Raw genomic sequence first — 27,582 nt, forward strand, 5'->3', positions numbered from 1 at the left:
TGTAGTTTAAATTTAAATCTTTATTTTTAGGATTGATAAATAGCATCATATTTTCAATGCGAACCACAGTTTTGAATGTCATCTGCAAAAATCACAGACTACACTGTCGTTTTTAAAAATACGTGAACAAATAAGCTCATTTTTTTAAAATACAAATCCCAGTTACTAATTATGTCATGTGAGCAGACATAATCCATGTGTAAAACCTTTTCAGTGTGTAACATGTTCAGTTCTTGTGTGGCCTACATTAAGTTCTTCCACCACCACCGCGCCCTCCCCTGCCCCCCCTCCTCGGTCGACCTCTGACTTGTTTATTGTCCTGCCGTGGTAATCTCTTATGACGCTCCACTTTGATCCACCCTCCGTCACTGCTTTGGCCCCCCTCCTTTTCCTCACTGGCATTTTGTGTCACAGACAATAAACCCGGTATCGATGGTGTGCGGCTCTGTGGTCTGGCACTGTAATTGTTGGACGGCGGTCTCCATGGATGTCGGGGGGTTTTGCCACCTTTATTATGAGCATGTCCACCTCTACCACTACTCTCTGTATGACCCCAACCCTGCACCCCACCCACAGTAAATGTATTGCCCGTGTTGCTATTTCTGCGATAGTTATGCACTGCCCCTGCACTGAGCGGGCGCTCTCTGTCTGAGGTGCTCTCTGACGTAGTGCTGGAGGGACTGCTGCCCTTTGACCCCAGATAGAGCGTTGAGAGTTTGGCCGACAGGCTGGCAGTTGGCGAGGAGCTGCGTGAGTCGGCCCAGTGAGAAGAGTTGACGCGGTTTGGAGAGCGGCGCACAGCTGCAGCATAAGAAGACACATGTCTTTCATGTGCAGACAGGAACTGAGGCAGAGTGCGAGCATCAGAGCTCGTGAAGGCAGTGTGAGCAGCAGTCGTCGGCTGGGATTTCTGGGCTATCATCTGCTTCAGTCTTACATTGTACATCCACTTTGGATCAATATCTAAAACAGAAAACACGTACCTCATATACACCTCCTATATGAAGAATTTTTTTTTTCCGCTAAAAAAACGATATGAATAAATAATAAATATTTACCGCGGTTTGATCTGTCCTTGAGGTTCCAGTCTGTGCTAGCTGGGGCTGTTTCAATGACGAGCTCCACAGTCTTGATCTCGTCTCGTCCACCATTGACGCTCCATGTCATCGAGCAGCTGTGTCTGGTGGACTTGGGAGACTTGACATCATTCTGAAGTGAAAGTAGTGATATTTAATGTATGTTGTTAAACATGATTGTGCGTGACTGCCTGTGTGATGCATTTTCAAACTGCAGCTGCTAAAATGACCCACCTCATAATTGACGGTATAGTCCACTCTCTGGTTCTCCTGTAGCCCAGTGACCCATTTGTCCATCACAAAAGGTGGCTGCATTGAAAAACATTATTTTGTTTGAAAAAAACAAAAAATAGACAATTGCAACCACCACAATACGTCAGGTTAAAATGCACCAATCAAAACATTTAAAGCAATTAGATGTGTTACAGAAATGCGTTTCTGACGGCACCTTAGTCATCCGCAGGATTTCAACGTCTTGTCTGTTGGCGTTAAAGATGACATCTTTGATGTAGGTTATAGCGACTTCATCGCCGTCGAGTTCCATGTACATTTTCCATTTGCAGTCCTTGAAATAAAATAATTGCCGGTCAGATAATGTAGGTCTCAGCGACAATAGATGTAAAAGTTTTTAATTTCACTCATCTGTGTGGAGAACTTGGTAAATCTTGTATATAAACCAACAGCACAACCTACAGGTAGTTGAATGACAGTGGCCAGAAAGCCTCACATTGTGGGTGAAGACAGATAAGTATGAAATAAAACTTTTAAAATAAACTGCTAGCAGACCAAAGGGGAGAAAAGACAGAGTATACATGTAAAATGCAGTTTGCATGTAATGTCTACAGCAATGCAAACCTAAGTTAAAAGACTGATCTTTATGGAATTAGGTTCTCTACATAAATATACCTCAAATTCGGCACATTTCATTAAATTACTCTAACAGAGAAACGGAAACAAAAATCAGCAGCAAATATTTTCATGCCGCTATTCTAAATTCCAAACATTTAGGCCTTTTCAGAATCCAGGATTAATTTTTTGGAGCAGGAAACTGTCTGATTTTAGTTGATAAAACCTTTTTTTTTCTCCTCATGGACTGCTGCAGAGAGACACACATCAAACTGGGGAGGCACAAATCGAAGCGGTCCCCAGCCCTCTTCTTCTGCATACTGAATGCTGACGACGCACGTAATGATTTCGCCAATCCCTAAAAGCTGCCAGGAAGCTACAGGTCACTGCTTAACCACACAGGGTTCATGGCACAGGCCAATCCATTGTGTAGTGATCACAGAGAAAGACATCAGAGGAGTGGCACTAACACACTCGTCTGAGGAGCCTTCGCCCTCTCCTTCATCGTCCCCGGGGGCTGGAAATGACTCAAAGGGGGAAGCTTGAGCAAGCCTCTGGCTCAGAAACACACCAGTGGCCCAACGCTGGCCTGGTGTCGGGCCTGGACGGTCGCACCGGGGCTCCCAGGTCTATGCTAGTCTAATCACTCCAGCAGAAACAATGTCTGGTAATGATGCCTAGGACCCGAGTGCGTCTAATGACAACTCATACATAATTCAGCACCTTTCACTTGGCTGCACGGTGATATCCTCATTAGTAGGGGACCCTCAGTGGCTGTCAGATGGTGGCCGCACAATCGCAGGCCCTCATTTTGTCTTTGAGAAGTGCAGCTGCTTCCATGACATCGCCAGCAAAGAGGGGCGAAGAAAAAAATGCAGTGCGGGTTTGTTTTATTTAGTGCAAAAAACCTTCCAGTTTGTAAAAACAAGGCTGACACGGAACCTGACACCAGGCAGGGGAAAATAATTAGCTCTCATTTTCTCAGCCTCCTGTTTCCTTCTCCCTGCTGTGTTTTCTACCCACTAAACCACCACATGTCAGAAGAAATGGGAGGCAATTAGCAGGCTCGTTTCAGCCCTGCCGAACACACTGAAAGAGGACTATTTATGATGGGACAATGAACAGCTGAAAGATTAAATAACGTTTGCCTTTTAAAAGAAAATGACTTCTGGCTAAATGGGCTATTTTTGATTAAATTCAAACAGCAAGTGAAGAGCCACCCTTTCTCCACAGTTTGAGACCCTAACAAAGGGCTGTGAGCAAGTCGAGGTGGATGTGGTACATGGCTGAGCCTGAAATGTTTATTTGTCTGGTTTAATACATGTCTAGTGATGCCTTGAATGGTCAGCATAACAGCCGCCATCACGAATCCTCAGAACAAACAGCTTCAGTTGTAGTGGGCCGATTCAATCGCATGTCTCTATATCTCCTTAGAAAGTATCAATTATGCCAAAAATGCTCAAAGCAGAAAACATTTCTTTGTGATATTCTTATTTTTTTGGGTTTCATCGCTTGCTCACAGCTGCAAAATATGTTGGAGTCAGTGTTTGAATGTGTTTTCTGACAGACTTACAGACTTTCCTGTTGCTGGTTTCCAGTGGTACCCAAACACCAGCTCCAGATTTACAGTTTTACTCTGTTCCACCTCCTTTTCTAGTTCATCCTTGGGGAAGAAAACAAAAGCACATAAACATAAGCCCCAAAAGGTGCGTGACAATAAAAATGTAACACGTCTAACAGATGAAGATACCTTCAGCAGTGGCGGGAAGTGGACGAACCCGAGGTAATCATTAGTTAGCTTTTCGATCTCACACTGGAAAAAGAAAAAAATTCCCTTTGAATTCACCGCAGAGCCAAATATCAGAGAGCTCTGCCGATACCCCGTAAAAGTTTTCGGTTAATGGTTAGCAGTGTCTTGCCTTAAGGTGCATGACGTGACCTTTGGACTTGACCCCCATGTCCCGCATGTCGGTTTCTGTGAGCAGCAGCAGCCTCCGTCCGGTGATGTGGTTTTCTTTAAACAGATCCGCATAAAGCTGCATGTCACATGCGCTGTCTCCTGGCAAAGACACAACCAAACATTGAAACGAGCGCGGAAAGAATGAAGAATGCGAAACAGAAAACATTTAAGACGATCTGAACTGTTTAGAAAGTAAATGAACAAACCTGCGCCAAATATTTGCTGCATCCAGAAATACTAAAGGAAGAAAATCACGATGTAATCGTTTTAATAGCAATCATGACTGTATCACAATTTAAATGGCTGCAAGTAAAAACACACTGATACCAACCACATGCTCCTCTGTCCAGGTATATATGTCCAACGTGGGGAGCAACTGCGAAGACAAGACAAATTTAATCCAAAGCAACAGAATGTGGTTGGATATAGGCATCATGTGTCCATCTAAAAAAGGCCAGAACTCCAAAGTAAAACTCACAAGACTAGTAAATATTATTAAAATGGAAAATATCCATATTTTTGTCCACATCTTTGAAACCATTACTTTTTCAGTTATTGTGCTTTGTGATTAAGAAGACTGGATGTAGCCATAATGGACTATATCCAACAGAAATGCCCATCTGACTGATCTAATGTGATCTATTTGAATGAAAAAAAAAATCATTTATTGCTCATTAAATGCAATCAGGCAGAAACTTGCCAGCCAAAATAAAGATTTCATCATTGTGATTATGAGACTGGTGTGTAATGACAGAAATAATGCAATGGGAAATTGGAGAAAATACGTCTAAATGAATGAGTAATCCCCCATTCACTGTCTTCTTCCCACGACATCCTGTAACAGCTCGGATTATGAACTAAATGCCAGGCTCAGTCGACAGTCGCTGAGGCTGCTGCCTCATAAAGCCACTCAGCCCTACAGAGCTTTTCCGCCTCCTCCTATAATGCAGTTCAGAAGTAAACAGATTCGGAAACACTAAGCCAATGCCAGAATCCCACTGGAGTGACTTAACATCACTCTTCAAAAGCCACATTGTATCTCACAAATGAGCAGCCATGCTCGTGTGGCACGTCATTGGCAAGTGTGGTTAAATCTAAAAAATTTGAAATGGGGGATACAGTCTTTGTGTTTTAAGATTTATATGTGGAACATGCAGGAGAAAAGGACTTTGAGTTGGGTTTAATTCACACAATTGTGCCCCCATGTGGACTAAGTGGATGATGGGTAGTCAGGCCATGGATATACCTATAAAGAAGCATGTAGTTAATGTCTCAACAAAAGATTGAAAAATGGCCACAGGAAATGCATATTTTACTTCTTTTTTTTTTTAATGAAAACACTAAAAGCCATCCTCTGTTATCATTACGTTTATTAATACTAGCTATAGAAATGTAACTAATATCATTTTAATGGCAAAACGTTTGTTTTATTAGTCACTAATTGTTCAGATGTGGAAAGTAATGAAATCGAGCCAAGGCAGATTAGGAGAAAGTCAAAAGAAAATCATCTGTTAACAGGAAAATAAATCAGATGAAGAAGTTTCACTATTATAATGGAAAATAAAGGAAATAAGAAGTTTTCACATGGAAAAACACAAAATGCTGATTGTTATGTCTAGTGTAATATGTCTACGAGTTGATGGCACAAGAGGATAGGCAATATTTGTACAGGATTATTAGCTCATGGCAACAAGCTAACAAGCAACAACAGAGGAATACAGAGGATTACATCCTCATGAGACTGACTGATTATAACAAGCGAAGGGGACAATTTAATGGGCTATGCTCAAGGAAGCATGTCCTTCCCCCACAAGAGGCATAATACCTAAGTGAACACTAATGCTAATATGATTTTCTGTACTGTAAAGAGCAGCTCTTGAGACGTGATTTTGTGTGGATAAATACAGCGTGGCGTCTATAGAAAGATGTTACTTTGTTAAGCTCTAAAATGTAAATTCTTTGGCTGAAAATTCATGTTTTTTTGGAGGCCTTAGGAAGAAACCTGTTTTCAAAAGTAAAATGAGAGAATGAAGCTGACAGCCACACAGCAAAGTCCCTCTCCTACTGTTTTGAACCTGGGTCACTCAGAGGAAAAAACATGTACTTTCTTATCCTGGTAAGAGACTGTGTCTCAACAACTGCACTCCACCACAACCAGAACAAATTGGCCAATCTTAATGTCAGCAAAATGTCACTTCATCATAAAAGCCTGGCCTTCTCTAGGCAACTGGATCACATGGCTCTTTCTTCACAGCATGGCACTATACATCCAGAACATTAGGCATACGGCAAATTACATCCATAATATCCACAGGTGGAGGGCTTCAAATATGTTCTATAATTGTGACCAAGTTCCCGCGCCATATGTGGTGGAAATACATCATGAACGCAGCTTATAAAGCAGAATAAATGCTCTTTTATGGTGTGACAAAGTAATGATTAATGAAATAATTGTCGAATAATTAATAACGCAACTTAACAAGCTGTTCATATTAGTGCTTTCACAACACCAGTAATATACAGTGGGGGATGTAATTATTTGATCCCCTGCTGAATTTGTAAGTTTGCTCACTTACAAAGAAATGAACAGTTTTTAGTTTATATGGTAGTTTTAGTTTAATGGAGAGAAACTGAATTTCAAACCAAAAATCAATAAATTACATAAAAGTTATAAGCTGATTTGCATATCATTGTCTAAAATAAGTATTTGATTATTAATATCTCATAACATGACTAGCATAACACAAGCATAACATGACTTGGTACCCTGGTGGAAAAACCCGTAACATTTCTTGCAGTTGGTCACCAGGTTTCCACACATCCGGGGAGGGATTTTACAGAAGCTCTCGAAACCCTTAGGTTTTATGGCTGTTGCTTGGGAACTCAACATTTCTGCTGATCAAACTTAAGATTGGCTTGTCTATGTGACTACTTGAGCAGTGGCACCTTGCAAGTACTGCAAGATTCCAATCCATCACAGCGTAGTGTGCTTCCAATAGTGTTCTTGGTGGCTGTCACAACTGCCTTCATATCATTAACAAGCTCCTCCTGTTTTTGGGCTGATCCACCAGCTTTCTCATGATCATCCTCCAGGAGGAAAGACCTCGCATGGAGCTCCAGACTGAGGGCAAGTGATGGTCATTTTATATTTCTTTGCACCAATAATTGTCCCCTTCTCGCCACTTCTTGCTTCTTGCATATGGTCTTATAGGCATTTCCAGACTTCTGCAGGTCTGCAATCTTGTCTCTTTGAAAGCTCTTTGGTCTTGGCCATGGTGGTGGACAGGTGTGCTTTATAGTGTGGTGTGTTTATGTATATAAACAGGTGTGTTTATATACATAACAAGTTGAGATCAGGAGTAGCTGTAATTCATTAATTGATTGATTGTTGTCAGCATGTCAAATGGGCACACACCCAATCTATAGGTGCCAGAATTCTGGGTTGTAGGAGATCAATAATATTTCACTCAATTAGCAGATCAATTTATAATCTTTGTGTAATATGTTTTTTTTCTTTCCATTAAATGAAGCTACCACACAAATTAGAGACTGTTCATTTCTTTGTAAGTGAGAAAATATGCAAATCCAACTGGGTATCAAATAATTATTTCCCCCACTATATTCAGTGAGATCACACTATGTGATGGATGCAGGTGGAACAATACCAAACACTTGAAGGGTTCATTCAGTGTCATCAGACCACAGGAAGTGTCCCATTTCCACTGTCATGTTGACACAGCTCACAGACCTGGAGGAGTTGCTCGACTCACGTGTTGACCTGCATGTTAGAGTGCAGGACAGGCCAGCCAATAAAGCCTCAAGTCTTCTATCACAGACTGCAGACTCACATACTCATTACCAGAGGTTGTGATATGAGAAGACATCTGTGAATTATTAAGACTCCTCAATCACAGACTGAAAGCACGGATTAGTACTTATCTTTAGAGGTAAGAACAGCTGAGAGGCAGGACGATGTCAAAAGCAGGGACACCGTGGGAAAAGACAAGAAAACAGGATAGAAAAGAAGAGACATAGAAGTAAATAACAAAGAAAAAGGTAAATGAGAAAAATCAACAATGTGAACCCTAAAACCCCCAAAAGTTGATTCTGCCCATTTGGACGTAGCATGAACCCTTAATAAAATAATTTAAGAAGCCAAATTTTAAAGTGAAGTTAACAGGACAGCAGAACGACAGAGCACATAGAAAAGAAGCACGTTTAATGCAGTTTATTCAAAGGCTCAACTGACTTGTTAAAGAAATTGTGAGTTGTCTATGTGGGAGAGACAGCTTCCAGGTATCTAACATGTGCATGATTCTGATGCATGGCCATATATAGGTTAAGACAAATGACTAGGTATCATTCACAAAAAACACTGGACCAGGTCTTTATGCTCTTGAGGATACTTGAGGGTGCATTGGAGTTTGCCCAACCAGTCTACATTTGTTTTGTGGACTTGGAGAAGGCATTTGACCGTGTCCCGTTGCTACGGGCCATTTGATCCTTATACAACCGTTGCTAGAGCTTGGTCCGCATAGCCAGCAATAAGTCGGACTCGTTCCCAGTGGGTGTTGGATTCCCTAAAGGACTGCCCTTTGTTACCGATTATGTTCATAATTTTCATAATTTCTAGGCGTAGCCAAGTGGTGGAAGGCTTCCACCTGGGCAGACTCAGAATCTCGTCTCTGCTTTTTGCAGATGATGTGGTTCTGTTGGCTTCATTAAGTGGTGGGCTTCAGTTTGCACTGAAGCAGTTTGCAGCCGAGTGTGAAGCAGTGGTGCTCCGACTGCAGTGAAGCGGATGCTGTACCGGTCTGTCATGGTGAAGAGAGAGCTGAGCATAAAAGTGTAATATTTACCGGTCGAGCTACTCCCCTACCCTCACCTAAGGTCACGAGCGCTGGGTAGTGACTACACGAACATGTTTGCAGATACTGGCCTCCCCCTTTAATTTAGGGTGAAGAGCTCGGCCATCCAGGAGGGGCTCAGAGTAGAGCCACTACTCCTCCACATCAAAAGGAGCCAGATGATCTGGTTCGGGTATCTGACAAGGATGCCTCCTTGGCACCTCCTGGGTGATATGTTCTGGGCATGTCCCAACAAGAAGAGGCCAGGGGGAAGACCCAGGACAAGCTGGAAAGCTTATATCTCTCAGTTGTTCTGGGAACCCCAGACAAGCTGGATCATTTTAACGTTGGTAGGCGATTACTAAGCAACATGATGATATCACAATATACCAAAAATTCAAGGCTTTTGGACATAAATGAAATGTTATCATCATGAAATTATTTAATTATATAAGGCTGTATAAATGCTACAAATGGGTCATCTTGTCCCTCTAGTACAACATTATGATGTTCTAATATAGATGAGAAACTTCAGGGGCCTAAGATGGTAAATGACCTGTACTTGTATGGCTTTACACATCCAGTCATCCACCCATTCACACACTGGTGATGGCAAGCTACATTGTAGCCACAGCCACCCTGGGGCACACTGACAGAGGCGAGGCTGCCGGACACTGGCGCCACCAGGTCCTCTGACCACCACCAGTAGGCAACAGGTGAAGTGTCTTGCCCAAAGACACAACGACCAAGACTGTCCAAGCTGAGGCTCGAACCGGCAACCTTCCAATTACAAGGCAAACTCCCAACTCTTGAGCCACGATCACCCCAGATGTGTGTGCCAATTCTGGCTACTCAGTTGCTGGTGGAGGAGCTGTGGGCTGATAAGATTTTGCTCAGTAATAAAAATGATCATTAGTTGAGCCCTAAATCGTTTTGCATTGGATGTTAGATGCAAAAAAGGCAGAAAAAGGAATAGAATTAAAGCTGTGACTGTCATGTCAGAGGCTGGATGCTTACAATCTAATAGTAATTTTTTATTGTCACGATGCAAATGTTCACAACTCTGTTTCATACTCTTCTACTTTCCTTCTCATTTCAGAATAAGGTTGAGGGGACTTCAGAAGGTAGCTCAGAAAATAAGCCTCTACATGAAAACGCGAACGTGAACAACAGCGCAGAGTCGACGTGCTGCCGCCGAGACCACTTCACAAAGTGATGCGGCTGTCCTGAAGGTGAAGGTGGACCAAAGTGAAGAGGGGATAATGAGGAACTCACCGGACTGTTGGACTGTTCGATGAGTTTGCGCTCCCACATCTTTAGTCGCCGCTCACGCTCCTTCAGCTCTTGCTCCTTAGTGCTCAGGTCTCTCTCCAGCTTCTTAAGTCTCTCAAGTGTAGCTTCAATCTCACACCTTCATCATACAGCAGGAGAAAACTGTTAACATTTAAGGATGGCTGGATTTTTCTTATAAAAACCAAAACCAACATTTTTCTTTTTTTAAACCATGTCTCTTTATTTTCTGGCTTCCCTACAGTCTGCACCACTCAGTCTGAGCTCACTCCTTACATAATTTCCAAAAACAGCTGCCCTGTAGTTTTTAACGAACCTCTGTAAAGCAGTGATCGAACATCCAATGGATCTGGGACTACATTCAGTTAGACTATTCATGACAGCAGGACAAGGTATGTGTTTGAAGGAATAAACGAAGTGGCTCAATAATAATCCAGGTTTTCTTTTTTCTTTTCTTAAATATGTGTATAACTGACAGCAACCACAAACAAAGGATAATATTGTTATGTATGGGAAGTTTTCTGGTTTCCGAGTTCTATTGACAAATCACATTTCAGAAAGACGATTAGGGAACAAAAGAGAAATCCACTGGCAATCTCAATATATCAGTCTGACTTTAGTGAAATTCGTGAGAAGAATCATTCCACTGTTGCTTTTGGTCTTTGAGGGGATTTGTAGAGTGAGAAAAATAAAGAATATAACCACAAAATAAGACAGAGAGTTTTAGGACAGCATCCAGTGACACAACATTAAAATGAATCCAAAATAAAGCCCTGCACTCAGGAGGTGATTACGAGTTACGCCGACACTTTAAATACCAAGTGCAGGACAAAGCATGTTGGGATTTGTTTTGCCCAGCAGGTGGGGCTGCGCAATGTATCGTAGAAAGCCATGCTGAACTTCAGGCCCGCTAAAACTCCCACACTCTTTTCATAAACAAATGCAGCCCAGGCAGGAAGGCCATGACTTACTCCTCCCAGTCCTCCAGTTCCTCCACCCACTTCCTTCACAAATAGTGAGCTCTACGGCCTCCCGCTGTACTGACAGGCCTCTACGTTTGGCATTGCCCTGACCCTTCCTGCTCAGTGAGCATTATAAACAGATAAAAACCTTTTATAGAAAAAAAATACTTAAAACTGAAATAATCAGCGTGTGAATCCTAGCAATGAAGGAATCGACCACGTGTCAGCTTCCAGCCCCACATCTCAGGTGCATACAGTTACATACTGGTATTATCCAGCAGTCACGTTATTGTATTTTTAAGTTATTGTACTTGGAAGGGAGAATGCATTCATTTTTAATTTACACAAGCACTTCAGGTCCATTATGTAAATGTGACAAATGTAACAATACAGCTAAAACAGGAAACTCAAAATCTTTCAATTTAAGTTAAATACTAAGAAGGAAAGAGCCAAAAATAGCATCTATAAAAATAGAACTATTTGGGCTTTTCTTGGTAACACAGATACCTGGGAAGCTAGAAACAGGTACAACAGGTTTCTCAACATCGCTTTTTTACGACTGGAGGTGCCATCTTTCACTTTGAGCCCTCTAATGTTGCCGGATCTAACTTCTTGGGCTAAAACACATTGTCGCTTTCTGTTTTCAAGCAGAGATTTACTTCAACCTGCTCCACCTGCAGATGGCTGCCTGGACACAATAACACCAACACAACTTCTGAGGAAAAAAAACTCCAAGCGCAGACAAGGCCCGGGGAGAGGCAGACAGAGAATAAAGTAACAGCTGAGACTCAGGCTGTGCCGAACACCACCAAACCTCCAGCTGCTCATACAGGCCAATTAAACACTTCTACTTGAAAAAGATGGTGATTATTTTTAGGGTCTTATGGGTAAAGAGAGGAAGTATATCCAGATGGATGATTCTTTGGGGGTTTTTTATGTCTTTATGTAGCTATCAGTGTGATTATTAAAGATCTATATGCATGATCTCAAGTCCTTTTTTGTGTTTCACGGCCCCCGTCAGCTACATTTCCACATCATTCTTTGAAAACAGTCGCACATCTCCCTACACTGAGGCAGTATACCGGCGAAAAAAAAGACAGTTATAAATACATTTACTGGGTTTGAAGAATAGCTGATCACATTACCTCCATTCAGCCTTGTTGTGAAGGAAAGAGTTGCACTGTTGAGGAAGCTGGCTGTCATTAGACATGGACTCTAAAGTAGAGAGGATCTGCTTGAACATTGGTCGCTCCTAAATGAACATAAAACCATTAGCAGTGTATATAATTCATATATCTGCTTCATATTTGCATGCTTGTACAACTTACTTTTGGTTCTGTTGCCCAACACTTTTTCATGAGCTCAGCAAAGCTGGAAGGACAGCCACTGGGGATGGTTAGCCTCTAAACCCCACACACACAGGCAGAGGAAAGAACAGCTTTAAAGGAACCTTAATATGCTAACTTAGATAAGAAGCTCAATACCATTCTTGTGTCTGTTAGATTGCCTTTGTCCTAAAGGGTCTCCTGTTTGTCAAGCATTTAATTATTGCTCTATATGAAGGATCACAACTGCCATAATCAAAAAATAAAGATACACATAAATACACCTGTGACCATTTTATTGAGTACACCTGGCATTATTATGTGAATGAGGCCAAGACTCATTCACACTGTATCATTTTCGTCAACTTTCCACCTACTGCCTAATCTCCATCATGCCTTGCTCCCCACAGCAGTTGCCAGGCCTGCATTCAGCCCTGACAAAATATGGCAAAACACCCTGTTATACTGCCAAAATGTTCCACCAATTGCAGCTGATTCAGTGTGTGCACTGCCTGAATACTGTAGGGTACAAGTCGCCGCTGACCTAATGCTTCAGACACCCACCAAAGGAGGGAAAACGCATCTTAAAGGATGCAGCCAACTGTCGCAAACGGGGGTCCCCGAAACCCAGAGGCGCTTAGCTAACCTAGCCAAAAATTAAGCCCAGTAATGATTATTTACATGTTGATTATTACTAGTTGTTGTTGTTAATACTCTGAATAAAAGTGCGTTTCAGTTTGGCATACATCAAAGTTGAACTTTTTGTTTTTTATAATTTGGAAAAGGGTTATTGATGCAAAGGTAATTAAACACAAGAGGAAATTAAAACAAGTATAACGTTATAAATTAATTAAACCTCTAATATTATTCTGGTGTAATTAGTGGATTATTGATTTATTCGGTAAGTCATTTATTTACTTTTTCATTTATTTATTTAGATATTTTTATATGCCAGTTTCACTTCTCCTTTCAGAATTGCATTCATGTAATCATGCAGTAAAATACCTCATTCTTCTCAACCACAAGCCAGGCCACTTGTAAGCCTTCCAGGCCTTTGAATGGTATCTCACGGGTGAGCATTTCCCAAAGCACCTGTCACAGAAGGTAGAGAGTCAGGTAACAGTGTTGTAAAATTACACAACAGCACACTACATGTGTGAATGTACACATGAGCCGTGATAAGCATGGATCTGCTGCTGTTACCCATCACCACATGGTTGAATTACACAGAAATATCATAAATATATCAATACCCTCTGTTTATATAGCATGTGTATTCATAGCAAAACACTAAAAACATTTATGCATTTCCCTTGAAGACCACACGAAACATTAAAAACATCAAAAAAGAATCACGCATGATTTAAATGCTGTTGGGCCGCTGAAGTACTCCCTTCATAAGTCAGCTTCTTTTCAGCTGGGCTTCACTAGTGTCAGAAATAATCACCTGTGTCAACATCTTAAAAACCACATAATGAAAAGGTGGCGGAGCGCCGCTTTCAAACATCAAAGAGTAAGACTGTATATGTATACCACATTCCTAAATGTATGCTTCTTGACAGCTGTGTCTAATTACACGTATGTATTTGACTACAGAAATCAGATGAACGTGCAGGCGTCTGAGCGAGAAACTCACGGCTGCTGAGGTAATTTTACCAACGGCAGATTGCAAAATCCTACATAGATCCAAGGAAAAATAATTTTAATTAATGCGTTTGCATTTTACCAGAGTGACTCAATCTTTTATAATAGTGAAAGCAACTTTCAAAACAACTTTGGGGCAACCGATAAGCGATTCCATAGTGAAACGACTTCCAAATTACTCTCGACACTAAGTTTCTAAGAGGCTGTAATCCTGCAAAGGTCGCAAATGCTGTTTTTTTTCCACTTAGAGAGAAGAAATGTTCAAATGAAAAGCATCAATGGGACCGGTTGCCTGATTTTGTTTTTTGTTTTTTTCCTCTTGAGAGATTTTAGTGCTATTTGGTCGACTGCGTTCGTTCTATTTGATAAAATCTTATTTTTAGACTGAAATAAAAAGCTTGCCAATCATATGTTTCCTCTAAAAAAAAGATAAAAAAAATAATAATAACATAAATTGGCTCCAACTTCTTGACCTCAGGCTTTTAGCTGCACTTCCTGGTGAATTATTCACTTCTGTGATCTTTGAAGTACAATAATGAACACCTTTTCAATGGTTTTGATTATATTATTACCACGAGACTGAATGAGAAATAACAGAAATCTAGCAGGCGGTACAAAGCTCCAATGAAATGGCCTTGACCTGCTCTATGAGCCAATAGATTCTTGCTCAACTTTACAGATTTGGAAAAAAAGAAGCAAAAAGAAACTTTCTTCAAAGTCTAAGACTTCAAAGACTCTGTTATACGCGTCCACAATGGCATCCTTTAAGCACTGATTCTGCCTAAAGCTGTCATCAGTTTTGATATAGTGTCTAATTATTCATCTCTTTGAAAGAGTGCTGCTATTTGTTATTTTCTTTACATTTACTCTTTATAAAATATAATCATACAGTACATAAATATACGAGGAAAATACCCCTCAGCTTCCTGGTAGACACACCTATGGTATAAATTTCAAAATCCTACGTGGCCTTGATTTTCAGAAAACTTAACCTCTGACCTTGAGGTCAAGGTCACAGAGATTGTAACTCGTTCAAGATTTTTAGTAGATACTACTATGGTATCAATTTGAAGATCCTACATCGCCTCGTTCTTGCATTCACAAGCGTAGGTCTCCACACTGCCCACTGGCCAGTAGTTCACAAAACAAATGGATAAAGCCACTGTGACATCACTCATTAGAGATATCCCAACTTCTTATTGTACTATTCTTAGTTAGCGTATTGTCTGTCTTGTCTTAATGTTGGTTTAAAATGGAGCACTGTAACAAAAAATAATTTCCCCCAGGGATCAATAAAGTATTCTGATTCTGATTCTGATTCTGATTCTCTGTTAGGCTGACTCCATTTCAGTGTTTTAAAAATGCACGTGTTGAGTGAGAGATGGATTTGAAATAGGTACCAAAAGCAGGCCCAGTATGAAGCACAACCTTCGTCATAATCCTTTTTGACTCAAATGGGGACCAGAATTTAGTAAATTCTTTAACTGGTGAATGAAACCATAAACTCTTTGAGAAAGTGTCTTTTTCCCCCGCCATAGGTCATAAAAGTAAGGAAGAAGTAGTTATTTGACCAAAGTCTTCTATGAAATTTCTTTTTGCAACCACAAGCAAGAATGCAGGTTTAAAGTACTTTCTCAATGCCAGAAAGTTGATCCATTTTACCTGGATGCAACGCTGTTGATGTGACAAAACATTATCCAAGTGACTTCATGTGTCTCAGCTGACGGCAAATTCCCCCAACCGTATAAACAGATCCTTATGAAACTGTACTTGCTATAAGGTCGGGGAAATCTGCAGTCAGCTGAAAGAAATGGAAGAAGTCGCTTGGATGAGTGATGAAATGTTTCTTCCACTGAAGAAACATCTGGATGAAGTGAATAAACTTTCTGGAATCAACGCTTCCTCATTTGTTTCACTTTTCAAAAACAGGTCCCTCATGGTAGCTCCTAAAAAGTTTAGTTTGCCAAAATTCGCTCATGTTCAGTAAATTTATCTGTTTGGTCTGTGGTTCTTATAAGAAGCTTATTGCATCTTTCATTATGATACCATTTGGAGTTACCGGTTCCCGGACAAAAACAGGCTTATGATCTAAACTCGTCACAGTGAGAAGAAGTGGCCACATAACAGGTTGAGACAAGCTACAAACACACAGGCAGCATTCAACAAATACAAGAAGGTCACATTAAAAAGACGTAACAACATTACTGCAACACAAATTGTGTGCGTGCAATGTTAGCGTTACGTTCGGTCTGACGTCTTTCGTGACACATCAAAAGGAATGAGTCAGCTCAGGATTAATAACGACACTACAAACCTCTAGGATCTCTAACAAAATACTTGCGGATAAATGTGTTGCTATTACCCAACCGCTCTTTTCTTGTTAAACCCAGGAAGCTGATTTTAGTGTAGAAGTAAGAAAATTGTCCTCTGAATGACTACGCTGCTCTGTATGGGAGAGGCTAGGTGCTAAGTGAGCAGGACAGGAGGAGAAAGCAGGTCTGTTCAAACAGTCAGAGACTGCAAGTGATAAACTTTAACTGTTAACTCTTAGGATGTTATGTGTTAAGGGAGGGCAAAAGGACACGAACACTAAGACTTTTCTATTAACCTTAGAATAGAGGCGAATAAATGGTAACTATACAGAAAAATGGCACCAGCTCCAGCTTCACGGGGCTTACATTTAAAACGGCAAAACTCAGACCAGAAAGAAGAAAACCAGACAAAACTATTTCATTTTTTTTTTAAACTGAAACATAAAAAATAAAAATCAAAGGGCTAAGATGCCAAACATTTTTGGCACTGAGATAGAAGAAGTATATTATTATGAAATTGTTTAGATGTTTAAAGCGTGCATAACTATATTTATATCATAAACACAACAGGAAACAGATGGTATATTTTGTGTCCAAATGATCTAATTCATACACGATGGTTTTATGACACCCCTAAAGATCTTTATGTTGCCCTGAGGATGAAAAGTAAACATCAGATTTATGAAAATGCAATAAAAAAAAAATCTTCACCCTCAATAGATATAAAGCAAGGACGGGTTATTTATTCAAACAATTAGTCATTAAGGAAAATGTGCTCTGTATAAAGTGATGTAACACTCAAGCATATTTAATTTCACCAGGTTCCGTTACATTCAGCATTTTACACTGTACTTATGCAACAACACTACAAGGGAAAATGTACATGTAATTAAATTAGCTGAAATCAGCATTTTCTACCATTTTTGTGTGTGTGTGTTTCAACTCAGGTTCTTTTTTGCCACTTACTACTCCGTAGGAGAAGGTGTCACAGGTCTCAGATACAGGCAGGCTCTGGATCACCTCCGGAGCCATCCAGGGAAACGTACCCACTAAGGACATGTGCGTTGTGTGGGTGACAAACTTAGATGCCCCAAAATCACAGATCTGTAGAAATAACAATAATATTAATGTTTATTTGGGTATCCAGAGTAACCTGTCATTCATAAACCTTGTGTCACACTTAAAATATAGCAATCAATAGCAGCATGCAGATTTAGATTCACCTGCTGCTGATGCAACAAATCTACAGCACTGTAATCATATAATTATTCCTGGAGTCATCGTATGTTTCAGTCACTGTGACGCCACAGGCAAATTAAATGTCTCTATGATACAGAAAAAGCCTCAAAGCACTGACATATATAACATAAGGTTTTGGCAGATTTACAAGTGGATGTACTTTGCAGGACTCTTAAAGCAATCACATACTGTACCAACACAATTACTATCAACTTTGGTTTTGTGTCTATCTATCTAAGTCTTATCAGAGAAGAACTGGTCACCGGTCAGCAGCAGATCAGCAAAGAGGATCTCCTTTCTCTCAATCTCATCCACCTATGGCGAGAAACACCGTAACACTGTCCCTGATTACTTGAACATGCCAAGTTAGTCACTGCCCTCTTGTGTCCGTATACTGCTGAAAATATCAAATGAGGATTTCGTGCTTATATTTCTTTTAACACTGAATAGAATGTGAATCCTTAGCTAACAGGGCCATCACATCAAAGAGCAGGTTGAGTTTGTAGAAGTGAGACATGGCACTCCAAGAACCCTGAATTCAAATCTATGCAACAGAGCCACAGCAACAAGGTACAATTTCTCAGTCAGGAAAAGCTGTTAAAACTTAAATTTAAGACAAATTCAACATTGTAAACACTTTTTTTTCCACCTTATCAAAGTTTGTTTGAATAATGTTTTTGTCCTAAAAAGTGCCTGGAGGTGTTTCAAGGTGGCTGGAAAGGACCAGATTTTATGATTACAGAATTCGGATTATTTCCAATTATTTTATGATCATCTGAGATTAGGTTTCAGTCCATAGGTTATATAAAAAGGCTTACTTTGAGAACTTTCTCTGCAGATAAAACAACTGAAAGAGAAAAAAAAGTCAGTAAATGCAGATGTTTACTTAAAATATTTAAGAAATTAAATTTGGTAAACTCGTGTCGTGGTCAGTTACCATTCCTGGACTTCAGGTCTCTGTGGATCACCTTAACAGGAGCTTCTGAGTGTAAATAGTGCATTCCTGAAGCAGAAATAAAGACAAATTTTCAGAGGAACATTAATAAAAACTCATTTGGAAACTACAATCCTAATAACACGAGCATTGGGACACTGTGTAAAACATAAATAAAAAGGGGAACGCAAAGATATGCAAATCTCATGAAACCATATTTCGATTTTCATGACCTCAGCCAGAACTACATTAACATTAAAACTGCCGTCTTTTTTTAGGTCAAAGGGCATTTAAAATGGACTGAGGCAAAGCGGAAAACTGTTCTGTGGTCAGATAAATCCAAATTTGAAATAAAAAAAATGAATTCATTTTTGAAAAACAAAACTGAAGATGACTAAAGATGAGGAGGAATGTCAGTGCCTCGTCTAAAAACCTACATCTCTGATGGTGTGGTTGTGCACCGCCGTCTATGAAATTGACAGCTTGCACATCTGGACAAGAACCATCAACGCTGAAAGGTATATACAGGTTTTAGAGCAACATATGCTCTCACCCAATGACGTCTTGTATATATTAATAGGACAATACTAAAAGGCATACTGCAGCTATTACAACAGTGTGGCTTCATAGAGAAAAGCCCGTTTGCTGAAGTCCACACCTTTCCCCAACTAAAATATCTGCAACATCATGAAATTAAAAAATACGACACGATGAGAGCCAGGACTGTCGAGCAGCTAGAACCTAATATCAGTCAAAAACAGGACAACGCTCCTCTTGGAAAAATCCAGCAGCTGGTCTCCTCAGTCCCCAGATGTTTACAGAGTGTTGTTAAAGAAAGCCAGGACAGTGCAGAGTAGTAAACATGGCTCTGTCCCAACTGTTCTGTGACGTGTTTCTGACATCAAATACAAAATGAGCTAATACTTTCCTTAAAATGGCACATTTTCTGTTTAAACATCCGGTGTTTTCTTTGTTCCATCCTGAATAAAATATGTGTTTATGAGATTTGCAAACCACTGCATTCTGTTTTTATTTACATTTTACACAGCATCACAAATTTTGGGGAAATTGGGTTTGTAGTTGCTCTGATGAGAAGATAATACATGCTTTAAATGACATTGTCATTTAAAGCATGCCTGTTGTATATCAGCAATGAGCAATGAGGCATGGAGCTGCAACCTGCAGCCTTGTTGACTCATTTTCTTTATATTTCCATGAAGGATGACTACACAGCTCAAGCAGATCACTACAAAACTGAACTGCAAGACTGCTGCTAATGCAGTAGATCTATTTACTGTATGGCTGGTTAACATATAACAAGCTAAGAAAAAACTTCTAATATCAGTATTCATTTTACTACTTTGGGTGTTAAATTGTGTGTCTCTTTATTTTTTAATATACCTCATTTTATTCTATAAGCTGCATTTCTAAGAATTGGCCAGAAATTCTATGGAGCTAACTCCGTTGTTTTTTTTAATAACTGTCAAATAAATAAAATGAAATAAAATAAAATTATTTACTACCGTCCTTAAGTAAGAATTAAGCTTTCAAGTTCATCAATCAATCTCACAACATTTCAGCTGTTATTTACTAGTAAGATACATCTGAAGTTTACCTTTGGCGATCTCTGCAGCCCATGTCATGATCTGCCCCATGTCCATCTCCTCACTGACATCACTGGACAGGTAATCATAGAGTGAGCCGCCGCTTGCATATTCTGAGGAAACACGAAAACTTTATACTGCTGCTTAATGAATAAAAATGAATGATGTTACAGTGGTAAAACGAGTTTTACAGCATGCATATGAGTGCAGTATGCGAAAGGGTTATGCAAACACAAATTGGATATTCGGCCACACCACTCATAGTGTCTCGCTAGATTGCTACGGCTTGACGCTGTGGGTGAGCACCAGTCGTAACGAGCTCTCTTGTCCCCTCCGGACATGGCTGTTAAATGTCTACAACACAAAGTTGCTCGTGCTCTGTTGTCAAAGGATTCGTGCATTTCTAATGGGCCATTAGAAATGTATGAAACTTGCAAATTATGTGGACTTTTGCAAAATCTCCTTCATAAGACCGCTGACGACACTAAAAGACAACTATGATGAAACAAAGATTGAAACAGGAACACAAACTTTAAGCTTTACTATGTGTAGACAGAGGCAATCTTGTGAAGTAAAGTCCTTCAACAGAGATAAACAAGCACCAGCTAAACAGCAGGGACCCTCCATTTGTGCGCAATAACCCCATCATATCCCAACACAATACTGTAAACACGCACAAGCACCGAGATAGGAACATAATTAACAACCATAAAATACACCGAGGACTTTTATTATTATTATGAGCCAGAGTTTCCTGTTGACCCTTTTTTGTTTGCTTTTTGACTTTGATACAGGAAAAACTGAATGAAAATGGACAAGCAAACTCATGTGTGAGACATCATGCAGCTAGTTCAACTGCGAATACATGTCTCCTTCTGCACTTTGCACCCATCCACATTCCTTAGATAATCTGTGCCAGCTTCAATGTAAAATGCACTTTCAGTTTAGCGTAGTGTCACGGCAGAGTCTTAATCAGTGGAAGGAAAAAAAAAAAAACGCCTTAAAATGACTGTAACTGGCAAATGTACTTTAACCCTGAAACAATACTCTCCTATAATTCATCAGGTTTATGAAGCCGCTGAGTGACGGCAGTTATTGTTAAACTCCTGCAGGTCAACAGAGACAATCAGGTATCTCAGATAGGTTGTAGATAGTGGCTGCGAGAAAGAGGGAACTGATGCTGTGTGTCAACACAGTCATAACAGAGATGATGAATGTGAGCACGGCAAACGTTTTTTTCCCTCTATCTGCTGCTAATTAGATTCTGCCTTATTAAATAGAGACCACAACCTACTCCTTGACAACAAAACCTTCCCTTTCGGAGCTCTGTAGTACAACCGATCCTGCAAAGGAGTGGAGTGCACTGATCGTTTTTCCACTAAACTTTGATTTGATTTCTGATTCTTTTGTGCTTTTTCTTTTTTAACACTATTACATAGAAAATGGCAAATGAATAACATTTTACAAAATGTGGTTAGGCCTGATTAGCCTTTTCATAATAATCTTAGTTTTCTTTCTGATGCAGCCAAATATCCGTGTGTGAAAGAGCACCTCTTTAAGAATATCAAAGGTCTTTCTACACTTCTATATGAGAGACACTTAGAACACTTAGATAACGTCTACAGATAAATAATTACACTGAAAGTATGGACTTGGTTTTACATAACTGCGCTACACAAAATAATTTAAGTAATAACATTTTACTGACTCCATAGTGTAGTAGATTACACCTTCACCTAACACACAAAAGATCCCGGTTCGATCCTGGATTTTCATCAGGAAGGAAATCTAGGTCAAAAGTTTTGCCACATCAAACATGCAAAACTACCCGCTGTGGCAATCCCTTGTAAATAAGGGACAGTGGAACGTGGCTAGCAGCAGTTGATGACAGGAAGGTTTTGCATGGTCAAAAGAAATTCGATTTGCATGAAATAATCTAAACTGTTTAAAAAATTTTGCTTTCCTTTCTGATTGCTTTGAGAAAGTCCTCAGTGTCCAGCAGAACTAAGGTAGTAGTAGAAATGAGTGCATGAGAAATCTCTCTTGAGATATTTTTATGGCTCATTTGACACTGGGAAAACATGTACAGAGAGAACAAGATGGGACCCACGATGGAACCCTGAGGTACTCCACAATAAAATGTAGCTTTTAAAGAACAATTGTTTCCGGTGCTGACAATGATGGATCTATCTTTCAGTTGAAGTTGATCAAGAATTTTACTGTTTTATTGTTATCTTTTGTTCGTTTAACTACCTCTTGTTCTCTCATATGTCAACAAACTTTAAAAGTGCAATTTTTTTTATTACTTTTTGTAAAATATTTTTTATTGTTGTATTATTTTGTTTTTCCTAACTTTCCTTTTATATCATAATATTAGTTGGCCTGGTCTTCAACCATGGCTAAAGATTCAATTTCTTTTCCAGGACAACAAAGATTATCATGAATCGCTCTGACATGTTTTCATTATTAGATATTACAAGCTGCAGAGGAAATGCAACACCCTTGTAAAACATTAGCATAAAGGTAAATACAGAAAACCACAATCTGTTAGCATGTCTCTCTCACTTGTTTGTAACGCCGCACACTTATTAAATAGAGCCATGTTTTATAGAGAGAGAAAAAAAGTGCATTGCATCCCGTGGCTTTACTTTCAAAGCGATTTGAAGTATTTAGTGGAGACTCATGTAAACTACTGCTTTATCATTTTTCCTCTTCAGAAGAACAAAGATCTTATATTTGATGCCTTATGTTTGTTGTGAGTCAGGGTGTTTCACTCATTCATTCATTGTTTTGTTTTTTTACAGTTTCGTAAACAGATAGTGAGCTGTCAAAGCAAAGACAACATATTAGAAAGATGATGGATGAAGGGAAGAACCAGGATTTCCAAACATGCAGCAGTTCCTGAATCTCATGGGCATTTTTTTTCATAGTAGCACAATGAAACCGAAACTCTAGGTGTCAGTTCACCACTAGAAGCAAAGCGAAGTTTAATCTTTTATATCGAATGAGTAACTACATTACGAGCCTAAAAATAGCATCCTTTCTACCTATACTGAGCGACACCATTAGGCACATTTAACAGTCAAACTCCATATACACCATTCTGCAGTGAAGGTCGAACAATATGTTAGGCACATTTTTGAGCTGGGGCTCGATTTAAACGACTTTTCTGCAGGATTCCCTGATAGATGCGAGCATGATGGGCCCCTTGTTTACAACAGTTCACAGCTACACGAGCATTTGAGGCTTTATTCTTTTCGGTCTTTGACCTAGACAAAAACTGAAAACAGGCTCACACAACTACTGTATGAATGTGTGCACGTCCTGAGGCCTCTGGCATTCACTCACACTTCCATAGAAACTTCTGCTCCATTGAGCAACTGGTGCGAACAGATTTGGCTGCTGCCTTTTCTATCATGATGTTATCTGGTGGCTCTGTTGTATTCTGTTTTTCACTGAGGTTTCTTTGCTGTAAATATGCATCATTATTTATAAACTTACCGGTGACAATTCCATAGTTGGGAGCCTCGACAATCGCGCCGTAAAACTGGATGATGTTGCGGTGGCTGAGGACGCTGAGGATTTCAGCCTGACCAGTGAACACACACAAGGAATTTTCATGAGAATAGAAGAGAAAAAAGAAGCCTTATTTGCATTAGAGTTTAAATAAATGAAGTCTGGATCAATAATTTAGTACACACATGATTTCAGTGTGTGTGAAGTAATATTTTATCTTTAAATCACCTTTACCAAAGGTTCATTTAAGTCTCAGGAAATGACAACATTCACACTCTATTCAGCATGTACATAGCAGAATTGCACATACCGTTCATGCACTGAGTATACTTTCCTTATAGCATATTTACTATGCTACAGATAACTACATTCTTTTACGAACAAGCTACATATTTGATTACTACACCTCATGATGACATACCTTGCAGAACCAACTTTCACAGCAATAGCTTAAAATAATCACTTTCTGTATGACTTCATCAGTCTTTCGTATCACCACACTTCTTGACAAATCTGCTGTTGAGGTTTGGACTTTGACTTGGACATTGCAACACCTTCATTCTTTCCTTTGCTGTTGTCCTGTTGCATGGCCCAACTTTATTGACGTTTGACTCTAGAATACTTTGGTATTCAGAGAAGTTCAAGATCAACTCAGTGACTTCAAGGTGCTCATTTCCTGTAGCTGCAAACAAACCTAAAAAATCACCCCTCCCACTACCATGCATGACAGTTGGTATGAGGTGTTCATGCTGATATACTCTATTTCACCGTACACATGTAACATTACCAAACATCTTCTCTGTCAGAAATAGTCCCAGAAGTCTTGTGGTTTGTTCAGATACAATCGTACAAGCCTAAGCTGCGCTACCATGTTCTTTTTAGACAAAAGAAGCTTTCTCCTCATGATCCTTCCAAAAAGCCATATTTGTTCAGACTTTTTTGAATTGTGCTTTCACGAACTTTGAGATTTAACATGCTAACTGTGGTCTGTAAAGTCTGAAATACAGCTCTTGGGTTTTTTGCTTTTTGTCAGAGCACTGCGTAATCTGACTTTGGGGTAATTTCACTGGGACATCTGGTCCTGGAAAGAATGCGGCATATCCCTGAATGCCCCGAACAAGCAAACTGTCAAAACTTCTAACTTTATAGAGTTGATCACACTTGCTGATGATCATTTTGTTACGTGCATTTGGCTGCTGTTTAACCTCTTAATTCCTATGGAATTAATGCTTGGTTATTCAAAGGACTGCACAGAGTCCTGTGAGAACTTTTTTTTCACATGACTGTTATTAACACCAAACCACAAAGTATCCCAAAGTATAAAAGTTAAAATTATGACCTGATAACTGCATAAAATACTTCCTCAAATTGATTATAAAAGCTCCACCACCCTAACCTAGAAATGAGTGCTTGTATAAGATTTACTGCAATCCATTTAGAACCCAGTTAACTTAAAGTGGATGATTGAAGGAGTCACCATTTGTGAATTCATAAAAAAAAGAATTTAATAAAAAGCAGAAGTGAGAACTTGCTGGTTATCCTGATGCCCCAACAGGAAATGTCAAAGCAGACTTTGACTTTTTCAGACTTTTACAGAACTCAGTGGCATGGCTCTCAAACTCTGACTGGACGCCAATGGTCCTATGGAGTCTTCTGGAGCGTATACAAAGACGTATCAATGCATAATCGTGGCACAGAAAGGTTCATGTGTAACCTCTTTTTTTTTTTTTGAATGAACCTGATAAAACGATCTCATTTAATCGCAACCAAACACTATAATTAAAGGAACATCTGGTTCAACGTGCAAGGATTACATTATTATTCCCATTGAACAATCTTCTCCCCAACAGTTGAGTGAAGTTGAATGGATATCTGTGATCTTTTACAATTTCATAAAAGAAACAATGAACAATTTTCTGAACATCCGATCACAGGCCGACACACATAATACGATTTCCCTGAAAAGATTTCAAAGATAATTCTGTTTTGTCTTTAAGACAATAGGCCTGTGCTTTCAAAGACACTTCAGGAGCAGCCTTTGCTGTAATTGGACCAAATACATTCTTTCATTTGGCTATAATGTTTCTTTCGCAGCACACTGCTCAGAGAGGGGGAGTATAATGACCATGAGTGATCGGTACAGAAGTCACCAGATCTCGCTAAATGGGATAGCAATTAAAATGATTACTATGCTGACAATTAAAAATATATATGAAAAAAAAAAAGATCCAGGTAATTAAGATTCTTACCTCATTTTCAATCTTGAGCAGTTTTTTCACCGCCACCTCTTTGTCCTGGGAAATCCACTTGGCCCGGTACACACTTCCAAAGCTGCCGCCACCACAGTTTTCGAAGAAGTGGATGTCATCGAAATTGACTTGCACGAAAGACGAGCTGGGAGACATCATCTCATAATGGCACTCAGTTCCAAGTCAGCTCCTAAAAGAGCGAGGGGGATTACGGGAAAGGAAGGAAGTTGGGTTCACAACAAAATCCTTTGCGGTAAAACAAACTTAATCCATCAAAGCGAAGCTTCACTGTCAAACACCATTTGTGAGTGTGGCTGCAGGTTTGAGGCTGCTTTGCCATCGGTTGATTGAGCATTGCAGGGTGATATCGCTCATTTTAAACTACCACCCCCTGTCTCTTCCACTTTTACACATACAGTCCACCTCATCAGTACCAGTAAGCAATGGACTCAGGGTCCAGACTCTGCTTGTATAAGGACAAAGGCATGTCTGGTATGCTGGGATCATGCAGCTAAAGTCGCAGATTACTCCAGCAGGTTTGGTTCAAGTAGGACAACAAGCTGGGAGATCATACAATTTTGACAATAAAAGCTTCTTTTGTTTCAAGACAAAAACACCTTGAGAGATCCACATATTCTCTTTCTCTATTTAACAGAAAAGATGAGCTCTTCTTGCTTGTGTTGAGGCCAAACATGATGATGTGTGTGTAAGCCAGGGTTAGTGGTATAATGCTTCCAAACCGGACACCACACAGATTTATTATCATATCCTTTTGTTTGTCTGTAGCGACATAAAAGCATCTTGTAAAGAAATAATTCCATCATTACAGGAAATTATAGCATTGCTATTGTTCATAGGTTTCCCATTTACAGCTGAGCAATTACGGCTTTTAAAAGGCTGTTACCTGGGTCCTCATTGGGATTACTATCCATCACAACGGGAAATGCCACCATTGTCACAGAGGGGAGCCATTGCTCTCTGCTGATTTACTTGTATTCATGCTATACTTAGCCTGGCAGCAATTTGCTCAGTGGACCAGCCCCCCAAGTATTGTCTGACCACTCAAGAAGCCAGGGTTACAGGGATACGGGAGTACTCCTGCAGTCATCGCTGGCAGTTTCTCACTTAATAGCAAACACGACTGCAAGCGCCGCAACAATAAGGCCTGACAGCCATATGTCAAACCACAGGTAGTCACTGTAATCTCAACTAAATGATGAATTAATCACTGAGACAGCGAGGTCAGCTTTTGTGTCACTTCTTCACAGCTAAAAGTGTGGTTATATGCAGATGTTACAATCTTAACCAATCTAACCCCTACTCAGTTACTATGCTGTGTATGAGATGCAGATAATACCTGAGTGAGGGTTAACTCACTGCTCAAAACATTCAACAACAACTAGATACAGTATGAGCAACATTAGGAGTAAACTTAAAGCGGTATTACTTTGTTATTATTACATGTTTATAACAGTCTTATATTAATGCACCACGTCACACTCAACAGCCCGCATCAACACATCTGCACGAATGTGTGTTTAATATCAAACAAGACTCGCATTATATTTAATCTGCTGGACAGTGAGCCTATGTCGAAACTGCTCATTGAGACTAATTGGATAACTGGTGAACATTATCGAAACACACATACCGACATTCAGTGTGAAGGCTGGCGCTCCGGAGCGGCTGTTCCTCCACGCAGGTAGCACCGGGCACAAGACAAACTTTGCGAAAGAAAGGATAGTTCCGGGAAATCTCACGTGACGTCGCTTGATTTC

General features: G+C 39.9%; 1 protein-coding gene across 1 annotated transcript; it reads right to left on the reverse strand.

The window, feature by feature from the left end:
• map3k20a (mitogen-activated protein kinase kinase kinase 20a) lies at positions 1-27,582 on the reverse strand. Its single transcript, XM_026145069.1, has 20 exons — positions 27,456-27,582; positions 25,805-25,994; positions 23,541-23,628; positions 20,051-20,152; positions 18,439-18,504; positions 18,320-18,348; positions 17,229-17,366; positions 13,312-13,398; positions 12,310-12,384; positions 12,127-12,233; positions 10,005-10,140; positions 4,214-4,258; positions 4,089-4,119; positions 3,842-3,981; positions 3,673-3,735; positions 3,496-3,585; positions 1,525-1,641; positions 1,311-1,385; positions 1,059-1,209; positions 1-963 (listed from the first exon to the last, which is right to left on the reverse strand). Exons 2-20 carry the CDS (start codon positions 25,961-25,963, stop codon positions 248-250), a joined length of 2,415 nt encoding a protein of 804 aa, XP_026000854.1. The 5' UTR covers positions 25,964-25,994; positions 27,456-27,582; the 3' UTR covers positions 1-247.

Source organism: Astatotilapia calliptera, chromosome 16 (assembly GCF_900246225.1).
Source record: "Astatotilapia calliptera chromosome 16, fAstCal1.2, whole genome shotgun sequence".
Lineage (NCBI taxonomy): Eukaryota > Metazoa > Chordata > Actinopteri > Cichliformes > Cichlidae > Astatotilapia > Astatotilapia calliptera.

Excerpts from the sequence above, each read along its gene's own strand:
- map3k20a (XM_026145069.1), bottom strand. The coding sequence starts at position 25,963 with ATGATGTCTCCCAGCTCGTCTTTCGTGCAAGTCAATTTCGATGACATC. Across the intron at positions 23,629-25,804 it reads TGCTCAAGATTGAAAATGAG|GCTGAAATCCTCAGCGTCCT; the intron begins GTAAGAATCTTA and ends TTCACTGGTCAG. Across the intron at positions 1,386-1,524 it reads AAATCCTGCGGATGACTAAG|CCACCTTTTGTGATGGACAA; the intron begins GTGCCGTCAGAA and ends TTTTCAATGCAG.